General features: G+C 34.9%; 1 protein-coding gene across 4 annotated transcripts in view; it reads left to right on the forward strand.

Moving 5' to 3' along the window:
- The first annotated feature begins 1228 nt into the window (after positions 1 to 1228).
- The window catches only part of LOC106057036 (gephyrin-like), an 86910-nt gene continuing 62958 nt past the window's right edge, over positions 1229 to 25180 (forward strand). Inside the window, exons 1-10 of one of the 4 annotated variants that reach the window (XM_056023930.1) lie at positions 1255 to 1411; positions 5383 to 5461; positions 5931 to 5988; positions 8005 to 8097; positions 8888 to 8982; positions 9773 to 9839; positions 10277 to 10393; positions 17933 to 18128; positions 22647 to 22778; positions 23199 to 23291. In XM_056023930.1, coding sequence (XP_055879905.1) covers positions 1351 to 1411; positions 5383 to 5461; positions 5931 to 5988; positions 8005 to 8097; positions 8888 to 8982; positions 9773 to 9839; positions 10277 to 10393; positions 17933 to 18128; positions 22647 to 22778; positions 23199 to 23291 — 991 coding nt within the window. In that variant the 5' untranslated portion in view covers positions 1255 to 1350. Of the gene's footprint in view, positions 1412 to 5382; positions 5462 to 5930; positions 5989 to 8004; positions 8098 to 8887; positions 8983 to 9772; positions 9840 to 10276; positions 10394 to 10692; positions 10812 to 11068; positions 12936 to 13445; positions 14926 to 17932; positions 18129 to 22646; positions 22779 to 23198; positions 23292 to 25180 lie in introns of those variants that run through there. The other 3 variants (XM_056023931.1, XM_056023929.1, XM_013213844.2) reach the window with 3 other exon arrangements.

Below are 25180 nucleotides of genomic sequence, written 5' to 3' on the forward strand. Positions count from 1 at the left end.
GGCTCAACAAAGATGGCTAAGACGGATTTTAGAAGTCAGTTATAGAGATAGGGTTTCAATCAAGGAAATCCTTTGCCGAACTGGGAGTCGACCCCTTAGTAAGGTTGTGACAGAGCATCGCATGAGGTTTGCTCTCCGACAAAATGAATTATGCATAATAAGAGTTGCGATGACACGGAGGCCATTACGAGGAAAGCGCAAACAGGGAAATCCTAGTATAACTTGGCGCCGCACTTTCATGGAGGACCTCGGAGCAGGTGGGAAGAGGCTTCAGACATTGCCAGTGACAGATTTTTGTGGAAGCAGCTTGCCGTCCAATGGGCCGAATGGCGCCTGAGGATCTAAGTAAGTAAGAATAGCAGATTAGGTTTTTGAAATAAAACTTTTTAATAGCAGGATAATGCACTGTAGGCTAGATACATCAGAATATGCATTTGTTAGCTTTCAATACCGGAATTAGTGTTTGGCGGCGGGGCTTCCCCCGAATCCCGCCGGGGAAGCTCACAGCGCTCCCCGAGACTCCTTTGTTGGCAAGGACGGGGAGTCAACTCCAGGCAGAACCTTTTCTAGGTTACAATAAACATTTCCCGAAAGAATGAAGGGTCAGAATGTAATACAGATTGATAATGTGCACACACACCTACATATATCCCCCCTACCGAAAAAATCCTGGCTACGCCCATGACACACATACATGCTTTTGGCCCGTGAATTCTAATATCACTTTTACTTATCTTTTTTAACTTATCCCCCCAGCCCGCCTTCACTCTCACGAACGTCGATTATCATTTTTTTACATTAATATTAAATAAAATATCATTACAGTATTTTGCAACTTTATTTTTTTTTTCTGAAATAATCATTTACGTTTTAGTATAATGTATCAATCCCCTTGGCCCGGGTGTACTGTAAATGTAACTTAATTAAACACGCGACGAGAATAGTATCAATATATTACTATCCAGTGAGCTGAACCAATTGTCAGTGAGCCATTTGTCGTGAACCAATTGTCGGTGAAAACGTTGTCGGTGAAACAGTTGTCTGTGTATCGTGAACGATTTGCCGGTGAATGATTTGTTGTGTTCCAGACATTGTCGGGCCAGCAGACCATAAGAAAAAGCATCTTTTGGTCTAACCCCCCCCCCCCCCCCCCCCCCCGCTTTTCACCCGATGAGCGCTTCCTGTGCCAGCAGGGCTACTCCTCGCGCTTTGTTCTACGCTGGCGAATACGTTTCAAAAGTAGGCCATGGAGCTTATATTTAGACATAGATCCAGAAGTCTAGATGATCTCTGTTGTTGCACTTTGAAAAACACTAGTTTGGCAGCTCTTCCTTTAAAACCTGTTACCATATGATACCTCTAAAGATGGCTGATCGCGATTCTCCCAATATAAATGTTGGGATATTAACCAGTACGGCCTACAGACCTTCTTTTCTATCAATCTAGATCTAGCTTCTAGATAGACAAGTGCATTGCTTTTAGATTTTATTTTTAGATCTAGATTCAAGATCTACCTACTTAATTTAGATGAATGATTATTGCATTAGCAGCATTATCATGATCATCATATAAATATATATTAACTTATATAATTAATATAATATTATAATATTTAAATATTATGAAATCATTATCATCTCATTATGATTATCATTATGCGAGATGATCAATCATAAAATAAATTTAGATCTAGAACTAGGTCTAGAGTAGATCTAGATTTAAATGAATTTTAATTTTTTATGAAATGATACAATTTTATTGATAATAGACTCTAGGTCTATATTCATTTTCATAATCATATTGAATCATAATGATAATCATTTACTGATTGAAGATTTATATAAATTTAGTTATTCCAATTCATCATATTCATCATATATTTTATATTAATAATATATATATTACAGACATAGATCTATTAACTATACTTAAAAAAAGTAAGATTTACTAGATATAGATCTAATTAGTCACTAAGAATAGTAAGATGATTATTAAATGTCCTGTGTCCCTCACTCTAGGACTAGGTGACCTACTTAGCTACTAGGTCAATCTAGTACTAGTAGTAGTATAGTATAGTTACTATAGACTATAGTAGTCATGCATCATCAGGACCGGCCTTCTAAGATTAAATTAATCCTTAATGGAGGCTCTAAAGTCTCTACTTACTAGGCAAAGCTAATTTGGTGATCCCAAATGAAATAGAAAAATAAACAGCGAAAAGAAAAGAAATTATATTAAATGCAATTTATTAAAAAGTCCAACAATAACATTGATGATAGTGATAGGTTTCGCTATTTCTTTAAAATTTTTCTCTAAAAAATTGCACTGAGTCTTGAATGAGGCTACGCCCCCACCAGTCAGAGGCCTAAAGGCTAATACTAGGTGGCTGCCTAGTTTGTCTATGCCTAAGGCCGACATCCATGCTTGTTAATCAATGACTTAAACTCTGCCGAGTTACTGGTTTTCCTGCCAAGTCTCTGGTTTTCCTTGCTGACTCAGGGAATCCATTCCATGCTCTGGGTTTGGCATGATGTCATGTGTGATGTGATGAAGGAATTCAACATAGATGAAAACATCAATCATGATGTTATCAAAGCAGAGCAGCTTTTCTTTATAGTTTTATTTAATTGGTTCTTACGAATCATGTGCAGGGGCGGACTGGCTATATGGGCAAACGGGCAAATGCCTGGTGGGCCGGTACCAAATGGGCAAGTCTGGTCGCGACCAAAGAAAAAAAATTCAATGCAGACAACTTAAAAACAAAAGTGACAGCAGCAAGACACAAAGGCCTGAATATGTTTTCTTTTTTTTGTAAATTATTATTAAAATTAATTTTGTTTGAAATTCAACAAGAATATAATTTTAAGAATTACACAATACAGTGTACGTATTTAACTATTATCATTTGTAAAACGTTAGACCGTACTTTCTGCTATGCATGAGCGGCATGGCCTTCAGCACTACTTTGATGTCTTCAAGACTGTGTTTGGCCTGATCATTTTGCTGGTCGGCATGGGCCTTTGATGGCATTCCTATTTTTGTTTTGCTCCTTCCCTCACCCGTTTTTTGATGGTTCCATGAAAGTTAACGAAAAAGAGGGATGGGAGAGGTTAAGTAAGAAAACATTGATATAACGCGTCAAAAGGGGAGACAATTAGCTCTTTAACAAAACTTAATAGAAGTTAACAAACACATACACACAGCCGCGAAATTGCAAACCACCCAACTTATTCATAGCTCAATATGGGTATAAAGCTCTACTTTCTGCGATTTGAAAAGAAAAATAAGTTTCTATTTGTTTATTTTTAATAACATAGAACTAAAAATACTACACTTAAAGCTTACAAAAAAAAAATTATTATTTAATTAAAATATAAATCTACAACTAAATCAATAGAATACTATTATTATTAATGGCTGATTTATGCTTAGTATGAAGTCATTAATAATGAAAATTATTACAGTTATTAAAATAATTTATATAGCGCTGTCACATCCGATATTTAATGAAAGAAGATTTAGAATCATTTATATTTTAAATAATATATTCATATACAAATCGTGTTTTTGAGAATGTACTAGGACGAAGCAAGAGCTTTTCACATTTAGAAGTACCTCTCTAACCGTTCTGCATTCTCTTACCTTTTAAAGGAATATATATATATATATATATATATATATATATATATATATATAGTTCGTCCATCGTAGTTCGATTATGACCACTTTGTCATCCAGGGGGCTTGCATTGGGTTTTATGTCTCCCCGTGTGGCTGGTGAGACCTATGTGAGCCCGGAATGTTTGGCCGCACACTAGGCAGGTTATTCCAGCTGGAGCTATTGTCATTGGCCTTGCTTTTCTTCTCTGGCGTTTTTCTTCTGCCAGCATTGTTCTCTTTTCCTCAGCAACCTGTGCGCCGGTTTTCACAGCGCGACGTCATGATTCTCTGTCATGTGCCTCTTGTCTCCCAGGTGGCTGGGTCAATGCTGAACGCCTTCAGAGAAGCTTTGAGGGTGTCCCTGAAGCGCATTCTTTGACCACCTTGCGAGCGCTTTCCTTCGCTTAGTTGACCATACAAGAGTCGTTTAGGCATGCGGTGATCTTTCATTCTGCATACGTGTCCTGCCCATCGCAGCTGTGACTGCATCAGCATTGTGTGGATGCTTTGCAGACCCGCTCTTTGAAGGACTTGAGTATCTGGTATTTTGTCTTGCCATTTGACATTCATTATTTTTCACAGACGTCATGTGGAAGTGATTCAGTTTCTTTGCATGTTAACTGTACACTATCCATGTTTCTGAGGCATAGAGCAATGTAGGGAGGATGACGGCTCGATAGGCCCCTAGTTTTGTATTTGTGGTGATATCCCTTTAAAGGAATGGGTTGCCTGAGTCAGCCAGGAAAACCAATGATTTAGCATATTTTAAGTCACAGATCAACATACAGGACTAGATCAGCACAGTGAAATACGTAGGACCTAATTATTATTTTTTTTTGAAGAAACGTCTGTAATCTATAAGTAATACCAAAAAGTTTGAAACTCGTTAAGGCTGCTATTGTAGTGTTTATAGTTTTGAGACTACATACATGTATAAATAGAATACATTATATAAGCCTACGAAAGCATACATCCAGTTTTCGATGCATTATCAAACTTTATATATTTTGAATAGAATTAGGCTTACACCTATGATAAAACACATGGGCGTAGACGAGAGGGGAGGAGTTCAAACCATCACTGGCCTCAGACCTCATTGTCTGAAAGGGAAACTTTACTTACTTCCTCAGTGCAGCCAACTTAAGCAAACTACAGTCACCAAATTTCATGAGCGTAGCCAAAAGGGGTTTGTGGTTCCCCTCCCCCCTTTTAATACAAAACTAAAGCATTTTACCATTTTCTACCAGTCGCTGGACTCCAGTTAATAGAAGATTTAGTTTTTGATTTTTTTTTAGTGGAAGAGTAGCTGGCTAATTGCACTGTAGATACCTCAGAATATGCATTTTTTAAAGCTTAAAATAACGGAAATAATGCTTGGATCCGGGGCTTAGAGCGCTCCCCCAGACTCCCTAGCTGTCCCTTTGCGATGTGTACTGCCTTTCACTTTTTATAGGAAGAGAGTATTCTAGGGTAGAAAAAACGTTTAAAAGAATGAAAGATAAGAATGTAATGAAGATTAATTACATACACACACACACTAATATATATATATATAAATTGCGGAGGGGGGTTAAAATCCCCCCCCCCTTCCCCCCGCCACACCGAAAATATATGACATGCCATTTATGGGCCGGTTTATATGGTAATGCCCGGGCCGATTTTGATACCCAGTCCGCCCCTGATCATGTGTATGCCTTTAATTGTTATTTATGTCTATTTATAGTAAGTGATTCCTGCTACAATGGATCCGCTACTGATAGAAGTGGAGAAAATCTCAAACATCTTGTGGAAACTGGAAAACTGTAAGTCCTTAGCCCTAACCCTAACTTTGGAATCATTAGCTTTGCTTATATTTTTTTTTGTTGAGATATCTTATTGACTGTTTAAAATCTCAATTTGAAAAAGTGTCAGCACTATTTTCTGTATTCATTACAGCTTGTAATCAAAGTTCATAAGCTTCATACCAAAGCTTTTTTACAAACAAGAAACTAAGTTCAGTCTTTTTGTAGGTCAGTGTAGTATTACCCTTTCATTTTTTTTTTGATAGACTGGCTGGCTTTAGGCATAGGCAAATAAGCAACCTAGGGCCTCCTATTGGTGTAAAAAACTGTAAATCAATTTCAAACGCACAGGACTTAAAACAACAATTTGTTTTAGAGAAAAAATGGCTAAACATGGAGCAAATCTCAAACAGCAGAACTCTATGTCTATATTTCTACTAGCCTAGCTAAAAAAAAATGGATTAATGAAATTACTGTTTTTGTTTTGTAGGATTAAAGGCACTGTGGTTACAAAGGACATTATCCCAGATGAACTTGATCAAATTAAGGTATTACAGTTAAAATTTAGAGATCTTAAAATTTTTACTTGATTAAATTATATCTTATTTTAATATGCGTCTTTCAAATCTTTCAAATGTCACTTGTGTGATCATATATTTTGTTTGCTATCTATCATTATAATGTTTTGATTTGTGTAATGCATAAATTAAAAGACAAATTTTCTCAGGATTATAAATATATTATTCTTATTAAATAAATGAAATAATATTCATTCTCTGGCAATGCCAGGTTTGAGCTTCATTAGAAAGAATCAGAATTTATTGTGGTTACTTAAGTAGTGTCCATTGAGGAGTTTTCTGGTGATGTGGCCGGTCTGCTATAGTACTGCTCTTTGACAGGCAATGAGATTCTTCTTAGGGATATTAAGGGCCTTGTAGGTGTCTGCTAGGTCAGTTTTCATTATCCCCTTGCTTGGTGTAAAAACAGGGTATATTGTTTTTTTTTATAACTTTCTTAGGCGTTTAATCTCTAAACTTAGTTCTCATATTTTCTTAGTTTTTCAATTTCAGTTTTCCTTATGTTATGAAATATCGGTAAGTGATGTCAATGATGGTTGCAGATTTTTTTTGTCAATAAACAGTAAATCAGTGCAATCAAATTCCACCATCTTATCAGTTGAAATAGGTTTATACTGTATACCACTATAATAGGTAATCAATTGACTCGAGAATCTTTTGTGGCAAGTATTAGTAGTAAGGAGGTGTATTTTTCTTTTATCAGATTTTGAGTCAAGGCCAGGTGTTGATATATTAGTTTCACAACTTGGTTATGGTGACCTAGGTAGGCAGATTCTGATAAAGCTTAACATCCTGCCATTATGTGTTCAATTGACTCATCTGCATTTCTGCACTTTCAGCATTTGTCAACAACATCTAGTTTTAGAATATGCTTTTCATAATGTTTAGTTCTAATAGCCTATTCTTGTATTGCTGTGACAAACCTTCCTGTTTGAGTAATGTTAACATTATTATTATTATTATTCCTAGTTTTAGATCTTAGCATTCTGTGTAAAAATGTTAAGCACTTTGCGGGTATCATATGTAAAATAAAAAGTTAAGTACCCCTTTCAGACCTTGCGATCTATAGGGCAGATGGGATAAAGATCATCTATTTCTTTGGCCAATGGATAAGAGAAGTCATGTTGCCAGCACAACAACCAACAGTCTTTACTTTTCCCAACTAATATCAGATACCCGCTAGAGTTGGGTCGACTCAGGCATCCTAAAAATCCAGTGATTCAAAATCCTTGACATTGCAGAAAACTCAATACTTGATCTTATTTTGGACCTAAGGGTTCCAGAATTGTGAACATGTTGGGTTATCATGAATGGCACTAAAAATGAGAAAGGTAATGTACTGTTTTCCTTAATGAGTACACAGAGAAAAACAAAAAGGCCCAAATAACCTCAATAATAGGCAAAGTAGGTACATGGCATAGAGCATTTAACAATGGAAAATGAAAATCAATGAATGCATTACAGGATGCAAGTAATTTATCTTATGACAGACTCTGAAAAATGCTTAATTGAACTGCTAAAACTGTTGTCTTCCCACTGAACTCTCTGTTTAGCTGCTTTAGCACAAAGATGATGTAGGAATAGTAATCCCAATGCTGACATACCTTATTGTTGAAATTACTGGAGTGCTTTTGACATCCTTTACTATAGGATATTTTAGGAACTTGTATGGTGGCGTCCACCTTTTATACTCTTGAGTAATATGGGTTACTATTGCTTATCGTTTGCCAGGTTTTCTGGACTTAACTGTATAAACATTCTTTCAGCTTGGAATATTTTGAATGAATAAAAAAAATCATAGAAATGTTGTGTTTTTTATTAAAATATCTCATAAAAAAGAAAATATTTAGTTTGTTAATAATTGCTGACCTACAATACTCAAACATAAATGATGATGACCCACATGTATCAATATTATTTTGTGGTGACCATTCCTTGGACTATCCTTACACATTTTTTTAGTACCTGTGTTTCCTTGTCTAACAGGCTAAACTTCTTCACTGGAGTGACCATCTCAAGCTTGACCTTATCCTGACCACAGGAGGTACTGGTTTTGCTCATCGTGATGTCACACCAGAGGTAAAGTTTTTTAAAAATCCTCTTGAAACTGTTAAATTATTCACTTATAAGCATGAATTTAAGTGAAATTAATCGTCATAAAGGTTTTGCTTAATGTAAATGATTTATATTTTGGCTAGTTCTTGCAACTCTATTTTATTTTGAATGTTATTTAATAAGGAATAGTAGTCTTTGCACTAGAAATGTTATAAAAAAAACAACACAAAATACAAAAAAATGTTTTTATTTAAATGTACTTAAAAAGGAAAATAAATTGTATAAAATAATGAAAAGTGTGAGGCACTGACTCTAAGCTGCACATTCACTTTTAAATACTCTCTTCTTTATGTTTAAACCCTTAAAGTCCTTTGGAATCTTGTTCAAATTACTGAAGTGCTGTAACAAAAATGAAAAGTATTGGTACTTAAAGTGCATTTAATTATTATTATTTTTTTTTTTTTTTGCTAAGAAACCATGTCAGAGTTGATTGTTTCCCATTGAAAGAATCCTGGCCAGTGACCTGTGAACGGACAAAAGTTAATGAAATACAAATGCAAAAATAAACACAAATATTCTGGCTTACATGATGCAAATGCACTCATTTATTAATTTCTAGTCTAAAGAAGACAATAAACAAAAAGTAAATCAAAGACTTTTAGTCTTAGAAATTTGACACAATTCAGATATGAATTTACAATCATTGACTGTAAACCATTAGTTATATCTGTTTTTCATTGAATGCCAATATCTATTTTGTGTGTGTGAAAGTGATTGGCTACTGATGGATTAAGAAATCTGTCCGTTTCCCCAGGCAACTAAAGCTGTTCTTGAAAAAGAGGCCATGGGACTGACAGTAGCTATGCTCAAAGGTTCACTTGATATTACTCCAATGGCAATGTTGACAAGGTGAGCTCAACAATATTAAAAAATAAGTTACTCCATAATAATTTGGGGTAGTCCAGACAAATATTCTATTCTCTTCTGATTTTCTACTGTTAACAAGATAATTAGTAGATGGATGGAGATGTGTTTGATAAATTCATTTACGCACCACATCAAAAGTCTTGCTGACAAAGCTTGCCTCTCAGCCAGCAAGCAACTATTCAATGCTTCCATTGTCCTTTCATCCAGTGTTGTCCTACAGCCCCAGATATTTGCTTAAAATTTGTTGATCATGATTCCACTAAATGGTGGTATCCATCTGACAATCTGTGATATTAAGACTGGGGACCAGTATTGCTTTCATGCTCAGTGCTATAATTGTATATACCAATGGGTTGACATCAGTAGTCAGCCTGCTATTATTAAGTCTATATTGAGTTCTCTGACTCTGACAGTCACACTTTATGGTCACATTGCAACATCTGCTTCTTTGATGCAGAAGTGTGGCAATCAGTGAGGCTCTGAAAACCGTTGTCGCATGACCTTGCAAGGGGCATTTGATGTACTACAGGCTTTACAAATCATTAGACATTGAGCCCCAATAGTGACACTATCATCATGACAATATGGGCCAAAGGTATGGCACCCTTTATGCTATGAAAACCAGTGAGGAATTGTTCATTGTTTATGTCAATTTCTTTATGTGGTCTATCTCTTTATCTATGAGCACCACTGCTGACTCTTCACAATCTCTATTCCATTTCTGTTCTCTTTTGTGTGTCTAAAAATTTTTTTTTTGTTTTTACTTCTTTAGGTTGGTGTGTGGTTCTAGAGGCAGTACTCTCATTATTAACCTCCCAGGAAGTACCAAAGGCTCATCGGTAAGAGTTTGGGTTTACTCATATCTGAACATTCTTTCTGCTAAGTTAATTTTGCTTAAACCCCCTCATTTTACCAACAAAGTTTGAAAGACTTTAGCTGCATCTTTTGCCATTGTCTTGAAAAAACAATATATGAACAACTAATAGTTTTTAAAAATCTGAAAAAACATGCTAAAGTAAATAAAATAAATAAAAAAAAAATAACAAAGTGATTACACGCATGCTGTCTCCTTTTATTTAAATAAGACAAACAAACAACAATCTGATGTTAATGTTTTAATTCTCTATTTAACCAAATTTCTGAACTTTTTATATATAAAATTTGTTTCATAAATACTTGAATCAGCCTCTAAAATATACTCTTTTTAAAAATATCTAGGCAGTTATAATCTTTTATTAGTAAGTGGTTTATTTTTCTTTCATCTGTATGTTTGTAGGAGTGCTTTCAGATTGCATCTGTGGCCATACCACATGCAGTAGACCTGCTTCGTGGGCATAAGTACCAGGTGGAGAGAACTCATTCTGCACTCCAAGCTGAACACAACCTTTCACAGGTTAGTTGTAGTTCTTATTATTTTTGAAGTTATTTTCCTTAGTGCTTTGTGTTGAGCAGCTAGACATATCTTTTTGCAAATGAACTCTGGAGTATGTTCACATATAAAAGAAAATGGAGGCGATGCTTAATATCTTCATACCATTATAAAATTATAGTGTGGAGACGTTTACTTTTATTTTAGCCTCAACATGAGATATAATCATCTTTTGATACTGTGTCGTTTTCTTTCATTTCAATATTTTTACTCAATGTTGGATGGGTGAATTATTTTTTTGCTTATGCTGATGATGAAACAAGCAGAAACTACATGGAGATAACATTGATTGATTCTGTTTGGAGCATGCCTCTTGTGTTTATTGTTTTGTATTTTGGAAAATGGCCAGATTTCTGAATGTGTTGCTCCAAATTAACAGCATGTAAGTAGAAACACATTTTGTCTGTGTGTTATGTCATATTTTATTTTTAAACATTCCTTCCTAATAGTAGTTTAACATGTTCATCCAATTAATGCCTTAATAGTTTTTGCTTGGTTATTGCAATAATCATGTCATTTTCTCCATATGTGTCATGGATAATAGTGCATTAGTTATGTTAGCATCATTTTAAAAAACATTGTAAAACATTTTGTTTCATGTTTTAAACTAGTAAAACAATATTTCTAATAATTTTTCAGCCATCAGCTGGATGTGAGATGTTAGAAAAAAACTTAGATTATCATCTACTGGACTCTGTCAGCTCAAAAGTCTCTTCTGCTATGAAAACCACAGAAACTTATCTTCATTCATTAGATTCTTTTTTGCATGACACCAGTGGGCAAACAACCTTGACCCAAGACAGCTCAGTATCAACTCTGATGTGGAAGGCTTTGTTGTCCCTTCCAAAAGAAGCCATGTTGAGTTTGGTGAATTCATTTTCCTCTTTGACCGAAGCATCGTCATCAAGCTCTGCTTCGACACCCAACCAAGACCCTTATTTACATTCAAGTGAATTAAAATCCCAACAAGCTGTAGTTTCCTCAAGTTTACTTCCCGTGGTTCATAAAACACAATCCTTGCCAGAGTTCCTGACCAGCAAGGGACAGCGGCCAGTGCACTTGAACCATTCTTCTCAAATGCTCCCATCCAACATTCAAGTGGTCAGACCTCAGATTACATCTGTTTCACCTTCTCAGAACAGTCATGTAGGTTCACATCATTTGCTACATTTAGACAATACATTTAACAGTTCTAGATCTAATATAGCCAGTCATCCTCAAGATATTTTACCTGAGCATTGTCATAGGTCTGTTGGCACTCAAAATGCAGAAATCAGCTCTAGTAGTTTTACTTCAGGAAATGAACTGCTGTCTTGCGTAAACATGCCCAGCCAAGCTAGTGTTGGCAATATTGAAAGAAGATTGACTTCAACTAATTATCAGATTGTCAGTAACTCTTTACCTATGGACAATGCATTCCCAGCTCCATGTACATCAAGGCTTCATGTATATGAGTCAAATGTGCAAGCTTTGCAGTCTCCCTCTTATGGTAAACACAGAGCTGTTTTTTCCTGCCCATTATCTCAAAGTTCTCTTCATTCTAAAGGTGAGAGGTCAGACAATATTTTAGCAAGAGAGATCAAGCCTCCAGTCCAGTCCTCCTTCAACCATGTTGTTCAGGTTTTCCTACCCAGTTCTAGTTATCCTGAAACTGAACAGTCTGGTCAGAGAGATGGAAGTTGGCAGACCAATAAAGAGTTTAACTTGCTTAGGTCAAATACAGAATATCAAAAAATGGAGTTAAGCACCAATGAGAGCCCACCATCTTACTTGCAGAATTATTCAAACTTGAGAGAGGATGTTAACATATCTGTTGAGTCTCTTTTCAATACAAATCAAACTAGTGAGACCATTTCAAATTTTGAATCAGATGTCCAAAAAGATCATCATTCAGAACATAAATCTGAGGCAAGTAATGTAAATGCTACAAACACAGTTAGGTCACCAAGCAGTCAGCAATTAAAAACTTGCAAAAACAAAACTATTGAAAGCACTTTATTAATAGATTCACAGCTTAAAAGCAATAAGAAAATTATTACGGAATTCAGATATTGCAGCCCAAACTACACACCAAACAGTTCATGGCATAAATTAAAAGATCCAGTTTCCACTAGCATCAAATCTGCTAAAATTCATTACATGAAATCAAAAGGTGAACTTCTCTATGTGCCAGTTGGAGATTCTTTGAGGTCTTTCATCAATGAGCACCCCATGGTACAAGGGATCTACCTCCATAAAGGCAAGAGGGAGATCAAGAAACAGCTGGCTCAACTGTGCCGTCAGTATGACTCAGGTGACAGAATGACATCTTGGCGAAGAGGTAAAGAGATTCTGGAGCGCAATCGATTTGATGACTTTTTTGAGCTGACAGAGGAAGGTAGGAAGGAGCAGGAGGAAGTACTGGCATCTAGGAAGCGTGATCAGTATGTAGTCAACTGGTATGTCTGGTGTCCTGGCCATAGTAATTGTAGAAGGAAATGTGGTGGCTTTGGCATGTGTCTGGAGAGTAAGTTAAATTTTTTATTTTATCATCACATTTATGTAGTAACAGCTTTCATCACAAATCTTTTTTTTATAATTTTTTTTTTACTTTTCAAAGTAATGTCTTTTTTTCAATTCACTGTTACATATTGATTGTTTTAGAAATTATTGAAAGAAAAACCTTTTTTAAAGACAAATTCATTATGTTTATTTTGTTAATATGTTGCATAATACATTAAATAATACAAATTGGAAACCTGCTTGAAGTTTTGGAGAGTAAACCAACTCTTAAGACTGAACATTTCAAAGCATTAAGCTAAGACATTTCAATTTTAAATACATTTTCATTAAAAAGCTACAACAGGTTTGGGGACTCCCCCACGCTTTATAATGTTTAATGGGACATCATCACATTTTTCATGTAAAATGACTCAGTCAGGGCCTTAGATTTTTATCTTTATGATCTAAGCTGATAAAGCTATCAATGAATGATTTGTTTCACATGTTCATAATTACTATTTTGTTTGTGTGACAGAGTGTAAAGGTATGATGCACAAGCAGGACAGACACAACTGCAGCCTGATGATCAACATGAAGCTATTTTTAAGTGACATGTCCACTTGGAGGGTCAACATCATTGGTTCCCATGTTCCTGCTGGGTCAGGGGTCAATTGGGTACCCCCAGTACTCTACAGTCTCCAGTCATCCTCTGGCAGAATGCTGGATGATTTGAGCTCTACAGAACAAGCCAAAACAGCACAGAGAAATAGTTCTTGCAAGAAGACAGCAACTCAAAGCAGCACATCTGCTGGAAGTGATGCAGCCAATAATCTGCCCCCTGCTAGCCTTTCTCTGCACAAAGTTTGCAAGAGCTCAACTCAGACATCCAAGGGTTCAATGACCTTTCCATCCAAGAAAAGAATTTCAAAGATGTTGTCCAATTTAAAACGACGGAGACTAGAAAGGCAGTCATCTTTGAAAGCTGCTTCATTTAGGAAGGGAGACAATTCTGTAATAAGCAATGAACAGGATAATTTCCAACTAGAAGGCTTGAAGCCAAAGATAGCTTGGGGTACTAAAGATGTAGGTAGTGAAGCTGACAGAGACCATGGTACTCATTCTTCAATGAAACATCCTGTGAATTCAGATTTTGAAAATATTTTTGAAAACTTAACTCGACACTTTGGCATTGATGTCAGTGCTAGAAAACTTAGCAACTATACTACTGAGTGTGAAATCAACAAAGCAGATACTTCTGCCATGCCTGATAGTACAGGCTTGGTCAAGTCATCACTGGCAGTTGAGAGATCAAATAATTTAAAGTGTTCCCCCATTCTTACCCACAAGTATAACTTGGATGTGGCTCAAGGATTAGGCTTAGACCAACCTTATCTTAATGCTAATACTCTAAGTGACATTTTGCAGCAAGCTAATGGTCAAGATAATTTTGACTTCCAAGTTGAAATGAGTTCATCTATTGATTCAGGTCTCAATGATAGCTACAGCTCCAAAAGCCTCAATGAATGGAAATCAGAATACCGTATGAACTGGCACAGCTCAAATGCAGTGAAGCAAGATAGTTCATGTCTCTCTGATGTTTTCCCTTTGCAGACTTCATCTGCTTGCTCTCCGCAGTCTAACAATCTGTTTGAATGTTCCGATGCTCCTTTGAATACTTATATCAAATCAGAATCTGAGGCCATTGCTTCCATTGTCCAGTCTCTCTGTGGGGCTTCTGATTTTGATACAATGCAGGCCATAGCTCTGCATGATCCCATGGTGAACCCAGAGCTCACTGACACTACCCAGGTCAGTGCTAACAACCTGACCTTGCTAGAAGCTTTGCCTTCTTACCAGGAAGCAACAGCTTCTTTGGTGCACCAGTTAACCCAACCAGCTCATAAATTAGACCATTTAGATGAGTGATTCAAAGTGCAAAAAATAATTAGTGTTATATTTATTGAGTTTTTATTTATTAGTTTATTTTGATGTGGAAATAAAGTTGCTAGAACAGACACTTTGTTTTCTTAATTCTCTTTCAAGAAATAAAAATAAATTTTTTAGTCTTGACATTATAAATGTGTATTTCTATTTTTAAAATTATTTATAACTTTATATCTGATCCTCTTGCACAGTATTTGCATTTTTTGGGATACACATTCTTCAAGTTTTATCTGTAACAGAGTAAACTTTGAAGGAAGAATAATTGACTTTGTATATATATATATATATATATATATATATATATATATACAGGTAGTCCTCGACTTACGATGGTGTTCCGTTCCTACGAGGCGTCGTAAACCTATTTTGACGTAATTCGGATCATACATTCATACAGAGTACTGTAGCATAATAACAGTACTGTACTGTACTGCAAACACTTAGCCTATCCATACACCTATTCTAATACATAATTATCAATCAAAATAGTAAAATATTGTGCAGAAAAGTAATTTTAATAATGAAATACTGTACTGTATTGTACTGTACTATACAGTACTGTAAGTGCTGTAACAGTAATAAACAGTGTACCGTAATAAACAAAAATAACAATGCCAAAGAGATAACAAGCTTATTGGGAGGAAGCTACAGAACTTGCTGGAGATACTGAGGCAGGTGAGTCAAGAGGGGCAGGTGAGGTAGAGGATGCAAGTACAGGATCTGTTGGAGGCTCTGCTGCAGGCTCTGTTGCGGGCCTGTCTACCTTCTTGAAGTACTGCTGCAGGTTACTTTGGAAGGAGACCATCTTCTTCTCCTCCAATATCTCCTTGTGACACCTAAGGAAATCCATGACTCCTCTGGCAACCGTAGTGTACCTGAGTGTACTGAGCCGTCGTAAACAGCGTCATAACCATGAAACGACGTAACCCTAGGATTACCTGTATATATCTATACTATAAAGCAGAAAGTAAGGCGTATGTATGGGTGTATGTTCTGCCAACCATTTGACCAATCTTGATAAATCTTGGCATATATGTTCCTTGGGTACTAGCTGGAATCGTAACATATGTATAGTAGCCCTTAAACAAAAAAAAAGTTGCTCAACTCTATGAAAGTGTAATTTCATGGATCTAGGCCATGTTTACTGAGAAAAGATTGAAAGGATCTAGATCTAGATCTAATTTTAAGAACTACACTTCGCACAGATAGTTTTTCACTTTGACACATGAAAACACGAAATATAGTTTACTGATATCATTATTTAATAAAATTAATATTCAAATTTGTGTTTCAAAAGCATTTTTACATAACTTCGCTCCTTATATCTGCAAATTTAGACGTGCATAATCCCCTTCAATTAACAAATCGGGTACTTTATTCATCTCACGCTACTTTCATTTTAATTTGCTAAAGTTATCTCTGTTCGCTTTTAACAAATCAGGTCAATCTGTTCCATAGTATTTGATATGGATGTAAACCCAATTTCTCAAAACTACTTTTGTTTTCAGTGGCGAAAGAGAAAAACTTGAAAGTAACATTAGCTAAGTTTGACATAGATATAAATCCAATCCACTAGATTAGTAATACACAAACTAAGGCCGCAGGCCACAGGTAATGTCCGGCTAGTATATATATATATATATGACAGTAGAAGGTACTGGAGGAGAAAAAGTCTACTCCTAGGAGAAAAAGTTTAAAAAATGTTTTGTCATGTGATTGAAAACATTGTTCTCTATATAGAAATCTTTATTGTGGGATTAGGTTCTTAATATAATTTTCTTAGACTTACTTAGACTTAGATTCTCCTAAGCCATGGGATGGCAAGTTTTATAACCATATTATATGGGGACTGCCTTGTTTTTGTTTCCTTCATAGGATTAGGCTTACTAACTACTTAGGTGCTACCCTTTAACATCTAAAGTAGCAAACTATACAATTACTAGAAGATATTACACTCTTGAGGAAAAAAAAGGACTTAGTTTTAAGTAGCCTCAAACACTTGAAATAAATTTTATGTAATTTTTGCAAATCTGTATCACTTAGTAATCCTGTAGTTTTCTATGAGCTATTTTACCTATGTTTGGAATACCTACCTCGAATTAAAATAAACCTATACAAAGCAAGTAGATCTATCACTGTTAACAAGGGCACGACATGGCCTAAATTGTGCAGATGTGCCAAAAACCAAAAATATCAAATGTTGAATATCACTGTTAACAAAACAGAGACCAGGACAGCAGATTAAAAAGTAAACACCTAAAACACATATCCAAAATTACACATGTGTAGATAGATACATAAAGGATTTCCATAGACTTTGATTTCTAGCTTGTGTTCTATAAACTAGTTATAAAAATATGTGTGATGTATTGCTGTTTTAAGTATTAAAAAAAGTTAAGTTACCCTCTTAAGTTACTCATTAGAGCTGGGTGGACTCAGAGACGCCCAAAGATCCAGAGGACGCCTAGTGCTTTACCACTCAGCCACTGTGCCTCCATTTTAAGTATAGATACCAATAATATGCTATTATATTATTTAAATTATGGGGAAGCCACCAATAAACAATGCTTCAAACCAGTTGTCTTTCTGATCATTGATGGATTTTTAGTTTGATCATAAGATATACACATTTTCAAATTAACTCTCTTCTACATCCAGTGTATAAATATAGTTTGTTCCAACAGATTTCCTGAAAGTGGTTCATTACAAATATTTTAATTTCTCTATTTTATTGTATTCAATAAGAGAGCAATAATTAGCTATGAATTAAATTGTCTAACCAATAACAACAAAGAGAATAAAGGCTTTATAATTCTTATGTTTGACCATACCTGTATGAATAAATAGGTTTTGAGAAACTTTAAACATTTAATGGATTATAGCTTTTAATATCCAGAAATAGAACCTAAATTTCTGTGATATACAGACACCACTAACTAATATCAAGAATCTCTAGTTATACTTATGTAACAATATTAACAAATATCTGAAATATACAATGAAATAATTGTATCTTCATTATATACCAATAAGTGTACAAAATTGGTTGAGCTCTGAGCTAAAAGAAATTTTCTTTAGCAGCATGGTCACAGTCATGGGCACAGTCAAGAGAAGCTCCATTCTTCATCAGGCCTCCCTCGGAGCCGTCACAACTCCTCTGGCCACCAATCCAGTCGTATGTCACCCACAGCCCTGCCGCACCCTCCCTTGCTGAATGATGGGGACAAGGGAAACAACCACCACCATCACCACCACCACCGCTGCCATGCCCACAGTAAGTCAGTCATCTCCCCTGTGGTAAAAGTGTATTGTTTGTTTTATGTGAGTTGAACTGCATATGTAGGTCAGTGAGCGGTGGCACTTGAGATGATTAACTCCTGGTAGTTAGTGTCATCCTCAGAATGTACGCAACCCTCTTGAGTCATTACGACAGTGAGCTTAACTCAATTTGTGACAGAGGGAGCTTACTGGCAATTAAGGGGAGGTAACATAAAAAATGAGTTTCTTATCCTGTGTGGTCTCACTTTACCTATGTTTTCATTTCTTAAGTAAGATGTTTGTTCGACAGTAATTCCTTAACCCTCTGACACTGTTTTGTAGTTTTAAATGCTTAAAGCTTTATGAGCTAAAAACAAACTACAGTCATTCTGCTTTGTTGAGCTTTTTGTTACTTGTGGGGTCAGAAAGAGTTTCAAAATACTCACCTTTATTATGTTTAAAAATTATTGCTTGTAACAAAACAGTTACATCGACATTGACAAATTGGATATTGTGATAATGAACACAAATGAAATCACACTGACAAAAAAAAATATATAATAAAATACCCAAAGCAAAAAGTAAAAAACTTAAAGATATGATTTTGTTAGCAGACTATAGGATACATATAGGATACTATACATATGGAACATGTATTTAAAAGCTACTTATGACATCAAAATCCTAAATAGAATTCAAGTAGATCATATATACAGAAGGATTATACAATATAGGATAGAAAATGTGAAATAAAAAAAAATAAAGTAAAATGTACATTAAAGTAAATGAAAATTGAAATGTATAAGAATGTAAAGACTATATTTAAACATAAGAAACTTAAATTAGAGAATAAGATTAACATTTTTTTTTTTCATATTCTTTTTTACTAAGAAAAATATGTAAATGTATATAAGGAGATAGATGTGCTATTTCTTTAGCAAATAATACTGTGAAGTGACTAAAACAGAAGATTGGACCTAAAAATGACAAAGAAACAAAACATGTAAATGTATAGAAAAAAAAGCAGCACTACGGCTATGCTCAGAACACGCTTTTCCCTTTTGAATAATACAGTCTACGTAGATCTACCCATACAATCTGCATCTAGCATCCTGCAATGGGGAAATTTGAGACACTTTCAACAAGCAAGTTCTTTGATGAGTCTCCCACCGCTAGTGCACCCAACAAACGAACTCGCAAGTGCTTACGATCCTCTTCTATAAGAGGAAATACATCAGTAGCACACTGTTACTGGAAGTTGGAGTCTTACAACACCGACAAGGAATTCTGTTTTGATGGAACTCACACCACTACAAACTGGAAAAAATGAAGGGAAAACTCAGACAACGCAAAGAGAACTAACAATGCTAAGCATAAAGAGAAATAAGACAACCAGTGCTTCAGCCCAAGGGAGATTGCAAGAATATACAAATCACCGAAAGATGTTTTAATCAATTGTTTCATAAACAAGGAACCCCTATGGTATTTTCACATTAAGGCTCAGAAAAAAGACCCAAAAACTACTTAAGGAGATTTCCATTCTTGTCACCCTTGAGGATTTAGAACTGAGTGCAGTGCTTCCTGCTCTGTACTGCCAATGTTGTTAACTTATCAACAATTCATTCCAGTATAATTATGCCAAAGTTTATTGATTCTGTAATTATGTTTTGTAAGAAAATGCTCTTATTTTTCCTAGCGTCATGTTGTTACACAATCCTTATATTTATATTTAATGCGACTAAGATATTGGCACTTTACATTACATACTGTGACGGGCCTTGTGTATGAATGTGTGTGTGTGAATGACTTGTTTGACGTCTAGGGGATGATTACTTTTAGTTTGCCACACACACCGGTCCATCACAGATATATCGGGTGCAGGCACGCAACAAAACAAACAATGGAGAAGGATACAAATTTTGAAGAATCAAAGAATATTTATTTAGTTAAATGTACCAGGCAGAATAAAATGGGGTGGGGGGATTTGCATCTATCTCTTTAGGGATATTTATGGAGTTGTCCCTATGCTTAACACTATACAACTTCATTTACTCATTGAAAAGATGAAAGCGTTGCAGATTAGTCCATACATAATACTATGGGCTAATGAACTTTGACCCAGAGAGCTCAGAGGGTTAGGGTAAACAATGTTATATCTAATGAACGCATAGTTAACACAGGGGCGCCCCAGGGGGCTGTGACATCGCCATTGTGGTTCATTTTGTACACCAATGATTTTCAATCCGAGAGTTCTTGTTGCTCCTTCACAAAATTCGCTGATGATGCGGCTCTTCTTGCCCTGCTCTCAGAGAGCTCAGACGTAAATGAGTATTTCAAAGAAATAGAACACATTGAAAAATACTGTAAAGATAATCTTTTATTATTAAATGTAAAAAAAAACAAAGAAATGATAATCGATTTTCGTAGGGACAAGAAGGAAAATGATATTGTTTCTGTAGCTGGAGAGACTATTGAAATTGTGCAAACCTTTAAATACCTGGGTACTATCCTAGACAATAAACTAAATTTTACTGCAAATACTGATTATATCAGCAAAAAAGGGCAGCAAAGATTACGATTACTAAGAAAACTGTCCTCGTTTAATGTTAGCGAAAAGGCCTTGGCTATGTTTTATCATGCTCACATCTGCAATATTTTAAGTTTCAATATCACTGCCTGGTATGGCAATCTGAGCATTAAAAATAAAAATAAACTTTATAGAATCCTAAATGCTGCTGGCAAAATCATTGGCAAAAAACAAACCCCATTTGGGCAGTTGTTTGAGACAAACATCTCTAAAAAAGCTAACAAGATCCTCGAAATAAAGAATCACCCTTTGTGTCAGGATTTTGTGATTTTACCATCACAAAAGAGATACAAGACACCGATAGCAAAGACAAACAGACACAAACACTCTTTTGTTCCCCTGGCAATCAAATCATCAAATAAGAACAATCTGGTATAAACTTTGTCACATGTAAATTATGAGTGAGTCTGGTGTGTATGTACACTTTGGTTTCTTATAGTTATAATGTTTTTTGTTTGGTGTAATGCACAAATTGTAAGACAAATTTCCTTACGGATAATAAAGATTTTTATTATTATTATTATTATTATTATTATCATCATGCTAGAGTATATGTCACTTTGTCCTCTACACTTAGCTGGTTGTCCTACCAATGCAGCAGCTGGCTGTGCTCCTGGGTGGAGGTCTTGCAGCTGGAGAGTCTTGTAGGCCTTTTTTATGGAGTTGTCCCTATGCTTTAACTATTTGGCAGGTTTATTCCATTTCCTTTTTTTAAAGCTATTAATATCTACTCAACTCTGATGGGTACCTGACATTAATTGGTGAAAGTAAAGGCAGTTGGTCATTGTGCTGGCCACATGACACCCTGCTTATTAACCGTTTGCCCTAAAGATCATATATATATACTAGCCTAACATTACCCGCGGCCTGCGGGTCTAAGTTTGCGTTTACTAATCTAGTGGATTGGATTTAAATGTATGTTAAACGTAGCTAATGATCCTTTCAAGTTTTTTCTCTTTTGCTACGAAAATAAAATTAGTTTTGCGAAAATGGGTTTACCCGGAGCCGATACATACATATCTATTAAAAACGAAAAGAGCGATAGCTTTGTTAAATGAATGGGATTATAAAGTGAACAATTAAATGAAATAATTTTTAGTACGCGATTCATGAATGAATATAGATCTAGGCCTATCTCAACCCGGCTTCGCAGCTTTCGTAAACGAATGCAGTCTAATAAAAATGCTTTAGAAAACCAAATTTGAATGTTTAATTGATCAAAATATGAAATGAATGGACTATAATTATTATGTTCATGTGTTAAAGTATAAAACTATCTGTGCGAAGAGAAGTTTTATCATCTTAGAGTTGAATTAGAGTTTTAGATCTAGGGATGGGATTATAAAGTAAACAATTAAACGAATTAATTTTTAGTAAGCGATTCATTACGGTATTGTCTAATGAAAGAATGTTCGTCAGGAAATCTGTAGTCACAGATATAACGAACTAATTAATGCAAAAAATGCTTTTGAAACACAAAATTGAAGGTTAATTTTATTATAAATGAAATCAATGGATCTTCTTTTGTATTTTCATGTGTCAAAGTAAAAAACTATCTGCGCAAAGTGTACTTCTTAAAATTAGATCTTAGTCTAAATCCTTTCGAGCTTTTCTCATGTCAACATTGTTAACCATGGCCTAGATCCATAAATACTATAGCTTTAATAGAGTCGGACAACTTTATTTTTTTTGAGGGTCTTAAGTTTGTTTTAGGGCTACAATACATACACTATGGTCTAAATTGGTACACAAGAAACATTCCTGCCAAGTTTTATCAAGATTGGTCTAGCGGTTTTGATGTCTATAAGTAACATAGATACATACATACATATGCCTCACATTCTACTTTATAATATAAGATATATATATATGTCTTTACACAAGCCAATTGTTTAAGAAACCGTAGTTGATTCCTGCCTTGTTATCTCTTTACTGTGTCATTGCCAGGTCATGTTAATGCTGATCAGGTTGCCCTGAGATCAAGAGAATCACCGTATCCCATCATCCCTGTAAAGCAAGCAGTGTCCATTGTTCTGGAAAGTGTGTCACTTCTGCCTGTTGAACCTGTAGAAATTACATGTATGTGATAATCTCAACTATACCAAGTCTGTTTGTGAAAAAAAATATCACTTGTACAAACTAAAAAAAAAAGTTTTTAATAAACAAATATATTGTTTTTTATCATGTGAGAAATTATTTCTTTATAGTTCTTCAGTAATAAAAATGTTATAAAGGAATTAATTGCTCAGATGGGAAGAGTTCAAAATAAGAAACAATTATCAGTATACAGGTTTACTTTTGTAGATTTCTACACTGTTCTGCTGTTGTTGTTTTTTAACCTTTTTATTCTTGGGGGTGTCAGTGAAAGTGAATTAAAATTAAATGAAATAATTTAATTGGATATTATGTATTTTAATGGTAAATTGCTTTAAAAAATATTAATTGAAAATTCTTTTTTTTTATTATGGTATAATCTTAATTTTGAACTTTATATTTCAGGTGCATTAGGTCGTTACTTGGCAGCATCTGTCTATGCTGCTGATCCCTTGCCTCCATTCTGCGCCTCAATCAAAGATGGGTATGCTGTCAAAGGTAAGAATAAAATTGTAAGAATCATGTTTTCTTTTTTTTTTTTTTTCTTACAATTTTTTTTTTTTTTTTTTTGTTTTTCAAGTTCTTGGCTCAGGGTTGAAATCATATATTACTTTTATTCACTTTTTATGCTTTGTAAACTAACTAGGATATAGTGGGTATCCTTGAGAGTTTATGCAGCGACTGCCATGAATCATGAATTATGTTGTTTTTTTTTACAAAGCTTTTGTCAACTCACTCTGTCTGTCTGTCTGGTAAAAAGTTTGTACAAATGTTATTTCTTCCACAACCAATATTGGATCAAGCTAAACATTTTGCACAATGATTTCTTTTACCTGACAACACAGGAATCAATAAATCAAATTAACAAATTAGTAAACTATTTTTAATTTATTGTTTTGTTTGGTATCTCAAAGAAGGGAAAGAATTTGTACTTGACTGAAGTGGTGGTATAAGCTTAATTAGTCCCCTTTATAGGTCGTTATCTGAGTCTTAGTAAGCGCAACATGAAAAATAAGATGAGACTTTAAAAACAATAAATAACTATACAATCTTCCATGTTCATAGGCTCTCCCTTAGCAGAATGGTTACCGTTTTGGCTTGAGAATCCTGAGAAGGCTTAAGCCATAAGTTTGAATTCAGGTCGTTCCCATTTTAAAATATTTTTATAAATGCTTTTTTATTGTTAGTCTAGATCTATTACAAATTTCATGACATGATTGATCCAAACTTACTGATACAATTATGCTTAATATAAGCTTTGTTTAAAAAAAAAAAGTAATTTTTAAATATTTTCCTGTTTATTTGTTGGTTTTTATTTGTTACAAAAAGTGTTTCAGTTTAAAAATTTTTTTATTCTTTGCAAAAGTTGTATAAAATAGTGTTTAAACTTAATAAAATGACTTGAGAGAAATTGTGATGTAGCTGTAACGATAGGGTTATTTAAGACATCAGATATGAAGAGCTAGTCTCTCAGCCCTTGTGAGAAACTGATGTATGTTCTGTGATTATTTTATCAGTGGCAACATTCTGCAAGATGTTATATTTGGAACAACATAAGTTTATTTCTTGGTCAAGCTCAGACAATTTGTCTGCATTTACTAAATATCAGATTTATAAGGGGTAAAGGTGTATGGGCCACTGTGCTCTGTCTTGTTTGTAGAGTCTGAGTACACTAATAATGTCTGTTTCAGATTCTCTGATAGATAATCATTTTTTTTTTTTTTTGCATTGGAGTTGTTTAGATGTGACTAATAGATCACTCTGTGTACTCAATCATCATTTCATCTTTCACTTTATTGGCTTCTAAGGCATTCATTGACATGGGAATTTGTGGTTCAGTTACATGAGTGTGTGATTGATACTTAATGTAGCTCTAGAATGTTTAGAACAGTGCCTTAGAGAATCTGAATATTGCTCATTTCTTTAGAATCAGATAATGAGGTTTAAATAATGATTAGTGCTAGAACTAGCACTGCGGTTGTTTTTTCTTAGCCTTGGAGTGTAATGTTTCTATAGGCTTTGTATTTTATTTTTACTTTAAAAATAAATTATAAATTTTTCTGTGTCCTGAGGTGTGTGGCTGAGTGGTAAAATGCTTGGCTTCCAAACTGGGGTCCCGGGTTCGAATGGGATTTTTAATTTTGGTATCATTGGGCACCTCTGAGTCTACCCAGCTCTAATGGGTACCTGACATAAGTTGGAGGAAAGTAAGGGCGGTTGGTCGTTGTGCTGGCCACATGACACCCTCATTAACCATGGGCCCAGAAACAGATGACCTTTACATCTTCTGCCCCATAGATTGCAAGGTCAAAAAGGATGGAAAGGGGGGGGGGGGCAGAGGAATTCTTTCAAAATATATTACATTAGTAATCTTACTTAATGAATGC

Source organism: Biomphalaria glabrata, chromosome 3 (assembly GCF_947242115.1).
Source record: "Biomphalaria glabrata chromosome 3, xgBioGlab47.1, whole genome shotgun sequence".
In the NCBI taxonomy this organism is placed as follows: domain Eukaryota; kingdom Metazoa; phylum Mollusca; class Gastropoda; family Planorbidae; genus Biomphalaria; species Biomphalaria glabrata.